Here is an 18,441-nt window from a genome sequence, read left to right as displayed (position 1 = left end):
TTATGTTTTCAAAGAGAGCCCCGTTTTAAAATGGACAGAAATAAAAGTGGCACATTACTGAAAAGCAAAGTCTCTTTTTACAGAGCTGCAGATTAATTCTATTTAAAGCCTACAAAAGAGAAACCAATGCATAATACGGAATGGCTCTTCTTATTGTCCAGCGCAGTGATGAACAGCAGTGTCCTGAAGAAACTGGCTTCTTCACCTCAGCAGAAGACTGGTCAGCTCGGATCTCCGCACTTATAACATCTAACAAAGAAAAACTACAACGTTCACTTTACTGAGCAATACTAAACCCCATACTGAAACCTTTTGATGGGCTGATAGTTCACTACTTCAGTTCTGGAGCGTAATGTAATATATTAGGTGATAAATGGTCTGATATTTAATTGGAGCCTGTAATGCACAACCCTCTTTGATCAATAGAGTGAGTTCAGTAAAACTATCATCCACTACTATATTGTGCATGAGTAAAGGTTGAGCTCAGTGATCTCCCCCCAGTGTTCAGAGACAGTACTGCTGAAATGTCTTTCCGTGGATCCCAGTCCCATTGGAAAGCCACCAGGTTCTCCAATAGTGAATATCTGTAGTAGTAAATAATATTTCATTTGTGCAATTTACATCCTGACCATAAGGCATGACACAGTGCTGTGCAATGGCACTTTAAAGATTGTATTTAAAGATGTATTTATATGTTCAGCAAGCATGCATAACACTTCTAATCAAAACTGGAAAAATAAATAACTTTATGAAGCTGTTACAGAGAACCCCCACCCCCCACCCCCCACCCCCCCCCCCCCCCTTTTATCTTCTGCTCTAGTTTTTGTGCAGCTGTCTGTATGAGTTCCACCACAGTGAGCCTGTAGCACAGTAATACACTGCAGTGTCTTCAGGCTTCAGTTGACTCATGTGCAGGTAGAGATTAGAGCTGTCCTTGGATGCTGTGAATCTGCCCTGAACTGACTGAGATGAGCCTTTGTCACTATCAGTGTAGTAGTGCATGATCCATTCCAGTCCTTTTCCAGGAGCCTGTCTGATCCAGTGCATCCTGGAGCTGCTCAAAGTAAATCCACTGCAGGCACAGGTCAGTTTCTTTGATCCACCTGGAGTCACTGTTACTGACCTCTCAGACTGTGTGAGGACAATCTGAGACTGGACACCTAAACAGAGAACCAGAGAAACAGCAGGTTAAACGTGGATAGTCAGTTTACTTCATTAATACGGTTCCTCACTGAGAGAGATAACAGACTCACATCCTGCCATCAGCAGCAGCAGTAAAGACCTGAGGAACATGGTGTTTGTGGAGCTGGAGCTGATCAGAGACACCAGAAACCTGGAGATCCTCTACAACCTGTCCTTCATTCACTCTACATATAGAGGAGTTTGATGAAGAGTTTGCATAACAGCTCAGTGATGTGAGACTCCACTGCTCTGGCTTTAGGAGAACAACAGGCAGGTCTGCTTTTTTTGAATGAAGGGCGCCCCCTACTGGAAGATAAATAAACATTGCTATTTCATCTGTTTGTTGGAGATGCCCTGAACATTCATTCAGTCAGTGACAATGGATTCAGATCTTCCTGTAATATTAAATGTCTTATTGTCCTTTAGTGTCCTCAGAAATATGAACTTTAGTCACAGTAAGTGCACCTGGTAAGACATTTATGAGGCAGCTAAAGTGAGCTGGACAGTATAACTTGTGTAACTGTTAGTGTTTCTGTTAAGGAGAACAATGTCAGTGAGATCTTTGGGAGCAGCTTCTGTCGGGTGGAAGCCGCTGTAACTGGCTGGTTTTAAGACCGGAATGATGGAAGAGTTAAAGTGGCTGTAGGTGCACAAACAGTAAGAGTGGACAAATTAAATGCTGAAAGATTTGATATCATACTTAGAGTTGATCGTTGTTTATTTAATGTTAAATATTTGTTTTCCTGCTAATAAAAACAAATAATGAATAAACGATAAAATCAGTTCTACTTAATAGCTGCTTCAGCTAGAAATGAAATAAACAAAATTCCACAGAGAAAATGTTTTTGGATTTTTCAAGGCCAAACTTAGGACAGCAAGTGAAATGCAAGATAAGGGTCTTTGAAGAACGTCTATAGATCCTCCACTCCAAATGAAGCACACCTGATCTTTCCCTGGTCCCTGGTTCCTGGTCCCTGGTCTCTGATCTAGGCTGTGCCATCATTGCTGGAAACCTCACAGTACAACATGCAGGGTAACGTGGGGGTTGAACCCTTTCTTGGTAATGGGGCAAGAAGCCCTTTTTAAGGATTCTAATTTTGCATGCATTAAAAATAAAATGGTCTGTTCTTTGAGTTTATTTCCCATGACACTGAAAAGCTTTATGCATCATCATTCTGTACATGATACTCAAGCATACATAAGATTTACCTTTACAGTGTAAGGACATTAAGGCATGTCCCTCGTTTTCCCCACTTCATATAGAGATAACTGCTCATCTAGGAATTTTAACTTAATGTTAGCAAAAGATTGTGTCAATCAAATTGCTTTAACTTTCATGAAATGAGAAACACTTTGTTTATTGATTTTATATTTTAAAACACCACTTTTTTGTATATATTAACAGCACCTTGTGTTTTACATGCAAAAAAGACAAATATGACACAAGCGACTATTTAATGACCCTTTCAAGTTTAGCTGAGTGTCGGCTCTGGGTTTTTGTAAGCCGTGTTCATTAGTTAGTGTCACTGTGTGTCTCGCACAGTAATACACAGCTGTGTCTTCAGTCTGCAGGTTCTGTCCTCGTAATGTTATTGTGTTGGTTCCAGTGTCTCTGGAGAAGCTGAACTTGCTCTTCAGTTTATCACTGTAAGCTGTGCTCCCATCACTATACATATATCCAATCCACTCCAGAGCTTTTCCTGCAGGCTGTCGGATCCAAGCTGAATAATAGCTTGTAACTGAATATGAAACCTTGCAGTCGATGGTCAGACTCTGGCCTGGACGGACCACCATGGAACCAGGCTGAGTCAGTTCTTCACAGTGAACACCTGTAGATCAAAACCACAAAGTTACTAAATGTGTCACCTTGTACATAAACATACAATTGCGCTCTGACTGAGTGATCTATGTTCTTTACTGAGTAACTCACAGGATGCAGCTGCCAGCAGGAGCAGCAGAGATGTAGAGAACATGGCTGGTGTTGAAGTTGGACCTGTAGGATCTTCTCTGTTCTCTACTGCTTAGAGAGTGTCTTCTAAATACAGAGAGATGCAGGGAGGCAGCTTGTATTTGCTTATCTACTGACCCATGAAGGCCAAACCTATTTAAGACAGAGTAGTGGGCAGTGGTTTAATTCAACAAATAAAAGCAACACAATGTACAGAATTCAGGAACTGTCTGAAAGCCGTCTGTGATTTCCTGTTTCACTGCGAGATGAATATGAGGGAGCACAGAGGCCAAATTCCCTTCATTCATCAACATGGGGACAGTTACAGAACACAGAAATTGGGTTGACCATCAGAAATTAAATAAACAATCAGCAAAAGTTAGGTTAGTTTAAAACAACCAGAGCTGTAGTGAACCTGCCTATAGGAGGACGCAAGTGTGTTTTGCCCCAATACAGTTTAGGGTTTATGGTTATAGAGTCTCTAAAATGTCATTTAAAATGTTTAAATAAAATAGGTGTTTAAAAACTTAGTGTCATTGCTGGACTGAGAACAGTCCACCAACCATAAATATCCAGCCACCAGCGTCCTGTGACCACTGAAGAAGGACTAGAGGATGACCAACACACTGTGCAGCAGCAGATGAGCTGTCATCTCTGACTTTACATCTACAAGGTGGACTGACAAGGTGGGAGTGTCTAATAGAGTGGACAGTGAGTGGACACAGTGTTTAAAAACTCCAGCAGCGCTGCTGTGTCTGATCCATTCAAACCAGCACAACACACACCAACACACCACCACCACGCCAGCGTTACTGCAGTGCTGAGAATGATCCACCACCCAAATAGTACCTGCTCTCTGGGGGTCCATGGGGGTCCTGACCACTGAAGAACAGGGTAACAGAGTATCAGAGAAACAGATGGACTACAGTCTGTAACTGTAGAACTACAAAGTGCAGCTATACAGTAAGTGGAGCTGATAAAGATGGACAATGAGCATAGAAACAAGGGGGTGGTCATAATGTTAGGCCTGATTGGTGTACAAACATGACAATATACAATGAATTGAACTCATCTACTCAAACATAGTCCAGTTTGTAAGCAGTAATGAAATAGAAGAGGTCCATTAGAACAGCAGACATTGGACACAAAGCCGACTAAAGAGAAACCAATGCATGATAATGTACTGGCCTTCTTATCGTCCACTAATGTTATTCTAAAACCATTTTTAATCCACTTTCTTTCCCAAACATTAGCTTAAAAATTTAAAACATTGTGTAGTCAAAGCTGTTTTCCACTGGTTGTAGTATAATTCATTGTGTCTGGTGACATTTGAGAAATAGAGAAGATCTTTAAGTCAGTTTAGTCAGTAAGTGTGTGTGGTTTTAGTACAGCTGCTCCATCAGATCCATCACTGTGGATATCGAGCACAGTAATAAACAGCAGTGTCCTCTGCTCTCAGACTCTTGGCCTCTAAGAACTGCGTACTTGGGGAAACGTCCTCAGTCATTGTGAAGTGGTCTTTTACTGAGTCTGCATATGTTGCTGAATTTGAGCCAGTGCTCATCCTCCCAATCCATTCCAGAGCTTGTCCTGGTTTCTGTCTTAGCCAGTGAATGTTGTAGCTCGTCATGCTGTACCCACTAATTTTACAGGAGATCTTCACAGCTTCTCCAGGTTTCTTCACCTCAGCAGAAGACTGGTCAAGTCGGATCTGAGCATGAACGGTATCTAAAAAATAGAACAAAACACTCAAGAACAATCCAGAACGTTTTGAAGCTCATTCTTACATGACAATATTTGTAAAAGTCTAACATACCCTGTGTTAGTATCAGTATAAGAATGGAGTACTGAGCAACACTAAACCCCATAATGAAACTCTTTGATAGCCGACAGTTTTTTTTCTTTTCTTTCTTTTCTTATTTCACTTCTGGGGCTGGAAGTCATATGAGCACTAGATGAGTTGATTTTTATGTGGAGCCTAGAAGCCACATGTAAATTTACATAAGCAGTCTTTAACCAATAGAGTTAGTTCAGTAAAACGATCATCCACTGCTATATTTTGCATGAATGAAGGTTGAGCCCCCCCTAGTGTTCAGAGACAGTACTGCTGAAATGTCTTTCACTCCCACTGTTTTTCAGCTGACCACCCCCCCCCAACACCCTTTGTTATAATCCCACTGACAGTGGACTGTGGAATATTTAGCAGTGAGGAAACTTCACGACTGGACTTGCTGCACAGGTGGCCTCCGATCACGGCACCACGCTGGAATTCACTGAGCTCCTGAGAGCGACCCATTCTTTCACTAATGTCTGTAGAAGCAGTCTGCAGGCCTGGGGGCTCGGCTTTATACACCTGTGACCATGGAAGTGACTGGAACAGCTGAATTCAATGATCTGGATGGGTGAGTGAAAACTTTTGGAAATATAATGGATGTATCATCATCATCATCATCCAGTAAATGATAAACTCAAGCATGGATATGATTTAGCTTTATAGTAAAAGGACATTAGAGGGTGTGTTTTCACTCATTGTCCCCAAATTCATAGAGAGCTAATTATTAATATATGAACTTAATTTTGATGTTGGCAGTTGATCCTGTCCCCAACTTTCATGAAACTATAAACTATATAGTCTAAATCTTCAATGTTTTTCATGTTTATTTTTATTTACTATCATTTTTTTCATTATATTTTTTTATATTAACAGTACATTGATTTTACATGCAAAAATATTACTAAAAACGGCACAAGCTAAGAAACTCATTCATTTAAAAATACTTGAGAGTCGGCTCTGGGTTTTTGTAAGCCGTGTTCATTAGTTAGTGTCACTGTGTATCTCGCACAGTAATACACAGCTGTGTCTTCAGTCTGCAGATTCTGTCCTCGTAATGTTATTGTGTTGGTTCCAGTGTCTCTGGAGATGCTGAACTTGCTTTTCAGTTTATCACTGTAACCTGTGCCCCCACCGCTACTGATATATCCAATCCACTCCAGAGCTTTTCCTGCAGGCTGTCGGATCCAAGCTGACCAATAACTGGTAACTGAATATGAAACCTTGCAATCGATGGTCAGACTCTGGCCTGGACGGACCACCATGGAACCAGGCTGAGTCAGTTCAACACAATGAACACCTGTAGATCAAAACAGAGTTAGTAGATGTTTCATCTTGGACATAAACCTAATATAAATTGTGCTCTGACTGAGTGAAATGTGTTATTTACTGAGTAACTCACAGGATGCAGCTGCCAGCAGGAGCAGTAGAGATGTAGAGAACATGGTTGGTGTTGAAGTTGGACCTGTGGGATCTTCTCTGCTCTCCACAGCTAAATATGTTCTCTTCTAAATATAGAGAGACGCAGGGAGGGAGCTTGTATTTGCTTATCTAATGACTCATGAAGGCCAAACCTATTTAAGACACAGTCAAGGGCTGTGGCTTCATGTAGTGCATGTTAAGAACTGATTCTGTCTTCATTTTCAAAAAATAAAAGCAATCTTTTCATTTAAAGTATAACCCCGATTCAGGAAACTTGGGACGTTATGTAAAATGTGAATAAATGTACATAAAAGTAAATGCAGTGATGTGTAAATCGCATAGACCCACCATTTAGTCACAATGGAACATAGAACACATATCAGACGTTGAAAGCAAGACATTTGACCATTTCTTGAAAAGCAGCAACACATCTCAAAAATGTTTGGACATTTTGGACATTGTCCCAACTTTTTTTGGAACTGGGGTATATAATGAGTGTCAGAGAATCTTCTCAAAACACGAACTGTTCATCCATATGAAATGAAATTGATCATTAATACACATTAATATGTATGTTAACTTCAGGTTTGATAACCACACTGCTGTGAATACTTAAACAGCTTACTCACGTATATCCGCCTGCAGCCCTTCCCATCCCTCATTCCAGTGAAGTACACCTCTCTCTATTGCAACTATCTATAAGTAGAGAAAGAGATTTAATGAAAAATGTCCATAATAAGTCAACGATGAGAAGAAATTCAGTAAAGGTATTAAGTGCCTCAGTGAGTAGACACTCCTACTGGTGCATAAATAAACCTTCTGCACATCTCTGTAGCTGAAACATGTGCGTGTTCAGGAACTCTTAAACCATCATTTGTGGTTCCCAGTTTCACTGGGGTATAAATATGAGGTGACAAGGAGGCCAAATTTTATTTCATTCGTTAGCATGAGGAGAATTATAGGAACATGCTGACTTGTATAAATCTGATAATGACGATGAAAAATAACTACACCTCTGAAAGTTCTCACATCCATCATTGGGTCAGTTGGGAACAACCAGAGCTGTAGTAAACCTGCCTAGAAGAGGATTCAAGTGTGTGTTGCCTCCAAGCAAATTTGCTACTACATCAAAGCAGACAAACTATGTGTAAGGCAAGCCTTTTATTGTGTCTAATCAAAAATCTAAACACCTGGAAGTTGTTGGATGTTTGATTGGTATTCATAGGCAATGATGGTTAAATGTTTTTCACTCCCAATGTTTCTCATCTATAATTCAAAAGCAGTGGAGTCAAAACATAATATAGGTACTTAAAATACATAAAATATAATAAATCAAACAGGACATCATTAGTATTGATACTATTATACAGAATCTTATATAAAGAGTACATAAAAAGTGAATGACACACTGTGCAGCTACAAATGAGTTACATTCTCTAACTGTACCCATACACACTGTACAAGCTCAACAAGTTGAATGTGTCTAATAAAGTAATAACAAAAGAAAACAAAATAAAAAGCAAATAGGAGATGCAAAGGATATATTTTGGCCTAACAACGGCCAAATTTATTAAAGAATCTCCTTAAAAAGCAGGAAAGTAAGAGATATGTCAGTCTCATCAAAAATGTTATACTTTAATTGGAATTTCAAGTTTCAAGAAATTATATCACTGTTGTCAGGGGGAACAAAATCCTTGTAGCTCCATTTGTGTTTTCAGTTTTTGCCAAACTCTGAAAATGCCTTTTTCCTTTTACATTATGTGTGAATTTCATGAAGAATTGGCCAAAAGAAATGGCTGAAAATGACTTAGAAATACGTCTGGTTCCATTGACTTACGTTAAAAGTAAAGTGGGTTTTTTCCCTCTCTTGTAAAGTTACCATTTTGGAGATACAAGGTTTTCTCCCAACAACAGTGATATACACTATTATCCTAGGGATTTAATAGGTAAAATGATTGTCTCTAATAATAATAATAATAATAATAATAATAATAATAATAATAATAATAATATCTTAAATGGTAATGTTACCATGCAGACATGAAACAAATCTTTTGCTGTAAAATAATAAATTAACAGATTTTTTAAAATAATATATTCTCTATTCTCCAGTTTAGTTTATTACTGTAATGTTTACTCCCATCAGTACAGATATATCCTATGTACTCCAGACCTTTTCCTGCAGGCTGTCGATGAAAGCCTGTAGCATAGCATGTAACTGAATATGAAACCTTGCAGTTGATGGTCAGACTCTGATCTGGACGGACCACCATGGAACCAGGCTGAGTCAGTTCCTCACAGTGAACACCTGTAGATCATCTTGGACATGAACAGAATTGAAATAACATTCTGACTGAGTGAACTATGTTCTTCACTGAGTAACTCACAGGATGCAGCTGCCAGCAGGAGCAGTAAAGATGTAGAGAACATGGTTGGTGTTGAAGTGGTTAACACCTCTGCCTTCTACGCTGTAGACTGGGGATCAATCCCTGACCAGGGCAAGCACCCTACACTATACCAATAAGGGTCCTTGGGCAAGACTCCCAACACTACCTTGGCCTACCTGTGTAAAATGATCAAACTGTAAGTCGCTCTGGATAAGAGCGTCAGCAAAATGCCATAAATGTAAGTTGGATCTTCTCTGTCTCTTCTTCTATATAGAGAGAAGAATGTGGTGGTGGGGGGGTGGATTATTGCTTATCTAGTGATTCAGGAGAGGCAAAGCTATTTAACACACAAAGTAGAGAGAGCATGTTTAGAACCACTTCTCTGCATTTTTCAACAAATACATTCAGCAACTCTTTCATTAATAAAAATACAATGTACATGCTTTCATATCCTTATCCTAATGCAGGCAGCATGTCCTCCAACACCGTATCTGAGAAATCTTCTCAAAGCATCTTCAAAGTGTGAAACAATATATGAAATGAAATTGATAATGACTGTTCAGGGGAACATATTTATATGTTTAGTTCATTTCTATTAACCACTCTGCTCTGAATATTTACATTTCCTTAGTCATTCATCAACACAAAAATTATTAGAAAACACACAGAAGAAAAGGGATTACACTTTGTAGACCTGAATGGATTAGATAATCACAATCAAAATAATCTACCTCTGAAAATCCGACCTACATCATTACAGCAGTTAGAACAACTGGAGCTGTAGTGAACCTGCCTGAACGTAGATGGAAGTATAGCTTGCTCCCAAGCACTTGGACTGTTAGGGAGGCTCCAAAATTGCAAGTAGATACCATCTCAATGTCAGCAAACTAGGCCTTTTTGCATAACTAGAAGCTTTGGTTGGCAACTTGCACAGATTAGTAGCATGGACTCCCGAAAGTACCACAGATTTTTTAAAGAAATCTGCCCAAAGCTAAAACTGGGTGTAGATCTTCCAGCAGGACAATGACCCAAAACACAAGTTCAAGTCCACCTAACAACTGTTAGGGACCACCAGAACATGGCCATCCCATTGTCCTGACCTAAACCTCATTGAGAACCTTGGGGTGAGCTGGATAGGAGAGTCCATAAGACGATCTAGAAACCTGGAGGATCTGGACAGGTTCTGCATTTAGGCGAGGTCTAAGATTACATTCTCTGTATTCTCCATTCTCAATTTTTTGATACAGGTTGTACCAAGGGTGACATTAGATATTTAGCAGAATGATGCTGCATTGAGATAATTAGAAATAGATTAGAAGGATTAAACTGGCTTGATTTCTGGGAGAGGTGGGCACCCTACTGGATACTTTCAGTAGTGAATAACACTTAGAATAGCTGTGAAGGGTCATGGTTCATTGCTTTGTCTGCTCATCCAACTTCAATGAAACTTGTCTCTTCCTAACACAGATGTTGATGGATTTTTGTACAGAGCTCCCACTGAGCTGCACTGCTGTGGCCGTCTTTGCACAGTAATAAACAGCCGTGTCTCCAGACTCCAGGCTGCTGATGTCTAAGAACAGCACGTTACTGCTTGTGTCTCTGGAAATCTTGAAGCGACTCTTAAAGGAAGCTCCATTGTCTATAGATCCACCACCCCAAATGATCCCGATCCACTCCATGGCTTTCCCTGGAGGCTGTCTGATCCAGCATGTACCGTAGTCAGAGAGACGATAGCCAGAAACCTCACAGGACAACCTCACCGATTCTCCAGGAGGCTTCAACTGAGCAGGAGACGAGCTCAGACTGATTCCATGAACATCTGCGAGAAGGAAACGGGTCACAGAGGCCATTAAACACACATCATTTCATCTTAAACTGAAGTCTACAGTGTATAAATGAGACTAAAGTCCACTTACATGGTAAGAAGGCCAGCAGCAGCAGAGAAGTCCAGCTCATCATTGCTCTGAAAGTATCTGAGATCATGTGCTTTGTTAGAGGACGTATGAGTGTGGGTCTGTATTATATACACATTGTGGCAGTGTCTGACCTGCAGTGGAGCTGGACTGGAGATTTACATACTGCTCATTTCAGATGATTAAGGAGGAACATTCAGAGGTGTTTCCTGGATGAACTATGAAGTTTTTCAGAGTATTGATGTGATTCTGAAGAGATTTGATATTTCACATGTTTATATTCTAAGCAATGTGAAGTGAGCAGTAGAACCTGAATAATAAATGTCGCTAAATGCACTGGGTGACACTTTATAATAACAGTCACTTACAAATATTAACTTCATCATTATTATTTATCATCATTAACAAACTATTAGATAATTATATAGTTCTGCCATTATTTAAATAACTAACCAATTAATCAGTGAAATAAAAATACATAAAGAATTATGTATGTATTTCATATTTATAGCCACAAAAAGGATGCATGCAATTATAACACAAAATTCATAATCATTTTTCAATAACTGTTTATTAATTATCCTCATCAGTCCTAACATTTCAAACCATCATTTGTCTTATGAACTTGCAGTGACTCAATTATCAAAAACGTATTATAAATCATTTAACCTTAATGTTTCATAATAATTGCAAATTTATTCATAAAGTTATTTCTACTTCAATTATTGATATTTATTAGTACATAAGCAACAACAGTGTAATTATTAACAATAATTAACAATCTATGAGTTAAAGATTAGTAGCTATTAACTGATTTAGCAAACTAAGCTACATTCTGTAACTGTACCCATGCACACTGGGCAATCTCAACAAGATTAAGATTTAGTGACCCTTAGTCCCACAATGTGGAAGTTTCACCTCCGCATTAAACCCATCCGCGCAGTGAAACACCACAAACACACACTCTCACGGGCAGTGAGCGCACCTGCCCGGAGCAGTGGGCAGCCCTATCTGCAGCGCCCGGGGAGCAGTTGGGGATCAGGTGTCTTGCTCAAAGGCACTTCATTCATGTACTGTAGGCTCAGGGAATCGAACCAGCAACCTTCTAGTCACAGGGCTGGTTCCCCAACCTCCAGTCCATGCCTGCCGGAAGTGTCTAATAAAGTAGGTAAGTGGTCAGCAAGTTTAAAAACTCCAACGTTGCTGAACCACATCACTTGGACACACAATAAACTAGTGCTACACACAATTATTTCCAGCATCAATGCAGTGTTTTACCTATGAATGGTTCAAAGAGTCAGTCTAGGAAAAGGTGTTAATGACCCCTTGAAATTTAAGCTGCTAGGGGGGTCAGTCATGGGCTGGAGGTTAGAGAACCAGCCCTGTGACCGGACGGTTGCTGGTTCAATCCCCTTGGCTGATGGTCCATCACTGTAGTGCCCTTGAGCAAGGCACCTAACCCCCAATTGTTCCCTGGGTGCCATGGATAGGGCTGCCCACTGCCCCCTAGTGTGCATGTATGTGGGTGTTTCACTGCACAGATGGGTTAAATGCAGAGGTCTAATTTCGCAGAGACAAATGGTTTTACATTCTATTCTTCTTTCTAATAACGTCTTGCGTTACTCTGTATCTATGTAAAGTAATGGAACGAGATTTTATTCTGTGTCATTTTGAATCACCACTGTAGGTCTGTTTGTCATATAATGCAGATAAAAACACGTCGTCTTTTAAGAAAACATCTATTTATATTGTTGCCCCACAAAATCTGCAATTCCAGCTCTGGTATTATATTGTATTGAAGTAGAAGCAATATTCTGATATGCACACCACTTCATATTCCTCCATACGCTCCAAAATCGGTTACAACTGAACCGCTGATTTGGTGTATGCCCAAGCATTTTGTATAAAAGAATTAAAATGAAATTAAACAGAAAAAAAACTTAAGCTGGTCTCAGTCTCGTCTCTGACTCAGCTTCCACAAAGTCGTGGTATTGACTCAGACTCAATGTGTCCAGGTCTTGGTCTTGACTAGGACTCACTAGTGGTGTTTGACTTCAACACAACAGGGTGGAGCATGGACAGGTCATGGGGACAAATAAAAGGTGAGAGGATGTGTCGACCCTACATAAACATATTATGTAGTCTATAATCTTCTTTAGTAAGCTGTTACAGAGTTCACCCCACCCCCCACTCCGTTTATGCTGCACTCTAGTTTTTGTACAGCTGTCTGTATGAGTTCCACCACAGTGAGTCTCTAGCACAGTAATACACTGCAGTGTCTTCAGGCTTCAGTTGACTCATGTGCAGGTAGAGATTAGAGCTGTCCTTGGATGCTGTGAATCTGCCCTGAACCGACTGGGCTGAGCTTTTGTCACTATCAGAATAATAGTAAATAATCCATTCCAGTCCTTTTCCAGGAGCCTGTCGGATCCAATACATGTTAGTGCCCCCCACATTGAATCCACTGCAGGCACAGGTCAGTTTGTGGGATCCACCTGGAGTCACTGTTACTGGCCTCTCAGACTGTGTGAGGACAACCTGAGACTGGACACCTAAACAGAGAACCAGAGAAACAGCAGGTTAAACGTGGATAGTCGGTATACTGCATTAATACGGTTCCTCACTGAGAGAGATAACAGACTCACATCCTGCCATCAGCAGCAGCAGTAAAGACGTGAGGAACATGGTGTTTGTGGAGCTGGAGCTGATCAGACACACCAGAAACCTGGAGATCCTCTACAACCTGTCCTTCATTCACTCTACATATAGAGGAGTTTGATGAAGAGTTTGCATAACAGCTCAGTGATGGGAGACCAATAGGAGAGCAGTAGACAGGTTTGGTCTTTGAATGAAGGGCTCCCCCTACTGGAATTGAAAGGGTTAACTCTGCTCTAACTCTGCTCTAAGCAGACTTTGCAGCATGCATAGCTACTGTCCTTGGCAGTTTTGCACAAACAACTTGCTCCTCTTATCAGGACAACATTCTGTCCAGAACCATTTGTTCCCTTTTGTAGGTAAGATTATCGTACACAGAGCAGAAGCCCCCCTCCTTTGGGCAGTTCCGGTGGTCCGTGAGTGTCAGCTTAGCATTTCATGACTGTTAGGCAACTTATTTGGGTCCACCCTGTTTGCTTGTACGCAACAGGGCAGGACGTGTTTGTATAAAAGAAGGAGTGCCCTTCTTTCTTTGTGCAGAAGACTTAATAAACTCTTTGATTGATTAAGAGAGTCGTTCTGTCTTCCTGCACCGAGCGCTCCCGCTGCAACTGAGGCTTTCCACAGGACAGGTAATCCACTCTCTGGTTCCTCTTCATGAACGGACCAAAAACGGCCGGTCCTTTTCAGGAATATAAATAAAACATCAAGGAATTCATTTCACAGCTTCACTCAGATTCAGTTTTAGTCAGTTTGTTGGACATGATGTAAACATTACATTCAAGCAGTGTCAATGGATTCAAATCTGACTGTAATGTTGAATATCTGTAATATACATGATCATATGGTACTGTACTGTACCAAGTACTGTAACAAAGTCAAACTTCCTTTCAGTTTTCTGAAAAAATCTGCAGGGATATTTCTCCACACCTCCAAAGTTCAGTAGAGAGTTGGTTTGCCTTTTTGCTTCTCATAATTCAAGTAATGAACAAGTCCATCTGCATATTCTCATCAGCCTGCTTGGGGTCTTTATCTTGCTGTAGTATAAATGGGCTCAAACAACTGTTTTCCAGAGGACATGCATTGACTGATGTATTATAATTTTATTTGTACTCATCAGCGCTCATGCCTTTAATCAGAAACAAATCACCAACTCCAGATGTAGTTAAACATCCACAAACCCACACTGATCCTCCACTATGCTTGACATGGTGTGAAGAGTGTTTCATTGCTTCAGTGGTGCACAAACTGTCTTCTGTTACAGATTTAGACTCATACGTTCTTTAATCTTTACTCCCCATCCCAGCTGCTTCTCAGCAACAGCTTCCTGACAGCTACACGTCCTTTGAGATGGTGGTAGTAGGTGTGATGTTCTGCGAGGTCTCCTCAGGAATATCAATATTAGCAATTTTACACGCAGATGTGAATGAAAGGTGTGAGGCAGCTGAGGTGAGTTTGGGTAGTTTGCTTGTGTGGGTAGAGATCCTCCACTCCAAATGATCTACTCCAGACCTTTCCCTGGAGCCTGATCTGATCTAGACTGAGCCATCATCAGGTGTTGGCATTACCAGAAACCTCAAAAGTGCATGTAGAGTAACTTGGGAGACGAAATTTGATCTCAGCACAGTTAATTCTTGCATTGACTGTGGGGCAAGAAGACCTTTTTATGGACTTTCCATTTTGTTGCGTGAACAGTGAACATTTATGAGAAGAGAAGATCTTTCAGTCAGTTTAGTCAGTAAGTGTGTGTGGTTTTAGTACAGCTGCTCCATCAGATCCATCACTGTGGATATCGAGCGCAGTAATAAACAGCAGTGTCCTCTGCTCTCAGACTCTTGGCCTCTTAGAACTGCGTACTTGTGGAAACGTCCTCAGTCATTGTGAAGTGGTCTTTCACTGAATCTGCATATGTTGCTGAATTTGAGCCAGTGTCCATCCTCCCAATCCATTCCAGAGCTTGTCCTGGTTTCTGTCTTATCCAGTGCAGGTAGATGCTTGTCATGCTGTACCCACTAATTTTACAGGAGATCTTCACAGCTTCTCCAGGTTTCTCCACCTCAGCAGAAGACTGGTCAAGTCGGATCTCAGCACTTATAATATCTGAAAAAATAAAACATTTCACACTTCAAAACAACTCAAAGTGTATTAAAACATACTCTCATATACATGTTTTAGAAGTCTAACATACCTTGTGTTAGTATCAGTATAAGGATGCAGTACTGAGCAACACTAAACCCCATGATGAAGCTCTTTGATGGCTGTTTACTAATTCACTTCTGCAGTATGAGCACCAGGTGAGTAACCAGCTGATTTTTATGTGGTGCCTAAAATGCAGATATAAATGTAAATAAACACTCTTTGACCAATAGAGTTAGTTCAGTAACACTATCGTCCACTGCTATGCTTTGCATGAATAAAGGTTGAGCTCAGTGAGTTCAAGGTTGAACCCTAGTGTTCAGAGACAGCACTGCTGAAATGTCTTTCACTCTGTTTTACTGTTTTATCGCTGTTTTGCAGCTGTGGATCCCAGTACTACTGAAATGCCACAGTTGTTCTACGGTTGTGAACCGTATCTGTAGTAATGAAGCCATTTCTCTAATACTTTCTATAAAGCCTGTTCAGAAATCTCATTATGAATGTAACGAGATAAAAGAGTCAAGCATTTCAAATCTACAACTTTACGACTTTAAAAAGAGTCACACCTCTGAAAACTCCCACATCCATCATTAGCGCAGGTTAAAACAACCAGAGCTGTAGTGAACCTGCCTGGAGGAGAAGATGCAAGTGGACTTTACCCCACATACAGTGAGGATGGTTACAGAGTCACAACAAAGCCTTTTATTATCTAAACATAAATGTAAATACCTGGAGTTCATTAGACGCTGCTGAAACATTGACTTGTACAAGATGATCAGTCAGATGAGAAAACAAAGCTTTCTGAGAGCAAATATTTCCTTTTTCTGTTTTAAAATAGAAAGAAGGAGTAATGATGAAATTGGACAACGTAGAAATCTGTAGAAACTTTATTTTGTAGGTCTTTCATGAAGGATGTTGATACTGTGGCTTTATATTAAAGCAAAAACAGTCATTTGGATTATTTGACTACACTGTAACTCAAAGAGCAAAAAACAATATCAAACAAAACAACCAGAACATTGTGACTCATAAAAATTGAATTCATCTTTTCCAAAAAAAGTTCATTTTTTAAACAGTAATGAAACAGAAATGGTCTGTTTGTTCAAGAAAAGCAAAACCAATGCAGAATTCATTTTAGCACAGTTGCTCCATCAGCTGCTTCACTGTGGCTGTCTTTGGATGCTATAGTATTCCAGCTGGTGGCTAGGGAATTGCTAGGTGTTTGTTAGGGTATAACTATGTGGTCACTCTTACAGTTACTAGAGGATTCATAGGTGGTTACCAAGATTAGAAATACCAATTCCAGCATATTCCACAACACGGTCATAGAAATTGCCTCAAAACATCTTGCATATGAAACAATTCTGATAATGATATAATTGATATAACATTCATACATTTGCTTCAGTTCTGAATATTCAGAGCAGTGTGGGTAATAAACAGTTGCTTACTCAACCTGATATCCACCTCCAACCATGCTTATCCCTTGTCCCTGTTCTTATGGCTGCCTTCTATCCAAATGATGAGTACTGAGTCCAAAATTGCTTCATATTATGGTGATTAGATTTACTTAAAGGTTCGAACCCACTGGCCAGTATAGTTTAAACTACTGTAATACGCTGTAATGTTGATATATCTTCAAAAACCCAATTGCTAAACTTTATTGTATGTAGAGAAGAGATTTGATATGAAATTTTCATAACAGGTCAATGACATCAGTAAATTCAGCATTAGACAGTCGGTGCCCCCTACTGGGATATAAATGAAATTATAGGACAGGGGTGCTCAATCCTAGTGCTGGAGATCCTGAAGGCTCCTGAAGGCCTTGATTATCCTGGATCAGGTGTGTTAGATTAGGGCTGGATCTAAACTCTGCAGGGTGGTAGATTTTAGTTTAATTAAACTCTCTGTATTTGTTTCTGTAATTCTATAATTCAAACATGCTTTGGATTTTACATGCAAAAATGATTAAAGTGACAAGTTACTCAACAGAAAAGTTCAAAGCTGTCATTCAAGTTTTGTCCCTGGGTTTTTGTAAGCCGTGTTCATTAGTTAGTGTCACTGTGCGTCTCGCACAGTAATACACAGCTGTGTCTTCAGTCTGCAGATTCTGTCCTCGTAATGTTATTGTTTTGGTTCCAGTGTCTCTGGAGATGCTGAACTTGCTTTTCAGTTTATCGCTGTAAGCTGTGCTCCCATCACTATAGATATTTCCAATCCACTCCAGAGCTTTTCCTGCAGGCTGTCGGATCCAAGCTGTAGTATAGCTTGTAACTGAATATGAAACCTTACAGTCGATGGTCAGACTCTGGCCTGGACGGACCACCATGGAACCAGGCTGAGTCAGTTCATAACAGTGAACACCTGTAGATCAAAAATACAAAATTATTAGACATATAATTTTGGACATAAACATAATTTAAATAACATTTTAGCACTTTACTGAGTAACTGACAGGATGCAGCTGCCAGCAGGAGCAGTAGAGATGTAGAGAACATGGTTGCTGTTGTAATTGGACCTGTGGGATCTTCTCTGTTCTCCACAGCTTAATCGAGAGTGTCTCTTCTTCTAAATATAGAGAGATTCAGGGAGGGAGCTTGTATTTGCTTGTCTGATGACCCATGAAGGCCAAACCTATTTAAGACACAGTCGAGGGTCATTTCATCGTTTAAGGCAGTGCATGCTAGGAGGCACTTCACTGCATGATGTCAATGAATAAAAGCAGCAATGCTGTATTTACACTATATACAGTAATTCCACCATGTTTTCCCAAACATGCTTCTTCTCAGAACATCTTCAACGTGTACAGCTATACATGAAATGAAATTGATAATGGACTTTTCTGAATATTTAAATGGCTCACTCACACATATCCACCTCCACCCCTTCTCAGCCCTCATTTCAGGGAAATACACCTGTATTTATTGTCTTAAATCTATAAGCAGGGAAGTGAAGAAAAATAAATTA

General features: G+C 40.1%; 1 protein-coding gene and 4 gene segments (V, D, J or C); all 5 read right to left on the bottom strand.

Moving 5' to 3' along the window:
* The window catches only part of LOC108414177, a 512,138-nt gene that overhangs the window by 274,805 nt on the left and 218,892 nt on the right, over positions 1-18,441 (bottom strand).
* Positions 1-18,441, bottom strand: part of LOC108436641 (immunoglobulin gamma-1 heavy chain-like) — a 395,990-nt gene that overhangs the window by 283,699 nt on the left and 93,850 nt on the right. The gene's annotated exons all lie outside the window — the stretch shown is intronic.
* On the bottom strand, positions 2,525-3,676 carry LOC119265123. The segment is given in 2 exon segments: positions 2,525-3,011; positions 3,113-3,676. Coding segments are annotated over 2 exon segments (456 nt in total).
* LOC108417827 lies at positions 4,127-5,261 on the bottom strand. The segment is given in 2 exon segments: positions 4,127-4,858; positions 4,947-5,261. Coding segments are annotated over 2 exon segments (372 nt in total).
* LOC108417721 lies at positions 5,514-6,456 on the bottom strand. The segment is given in 2 exon segments: positions 5,514-6,261; positions 6,364-6,456. Coding segments are annotated over 2 exon segments (414 nt in total).

Source organism: Pygocentrus nattereri, chromosome 14 (genome assembly GCF_015220715.1).
Source record: "Pygocentrus nattereri isolate fPygNat1 chromosome 14, fPygNat1.pri, whole genome shotgun sequence".
NCBI classification, from domain to species: Eukaryota; Metazoa; Chordata; class Actinopteri; order Characiformes; family Serrasalmidae; genus Pygocentrus; species Pygocentrus nattereri.
Note: the sequence above shows the minus strand (reverse complement) of the source record. Positions and strands in the feature narration are given on the sequence as shown.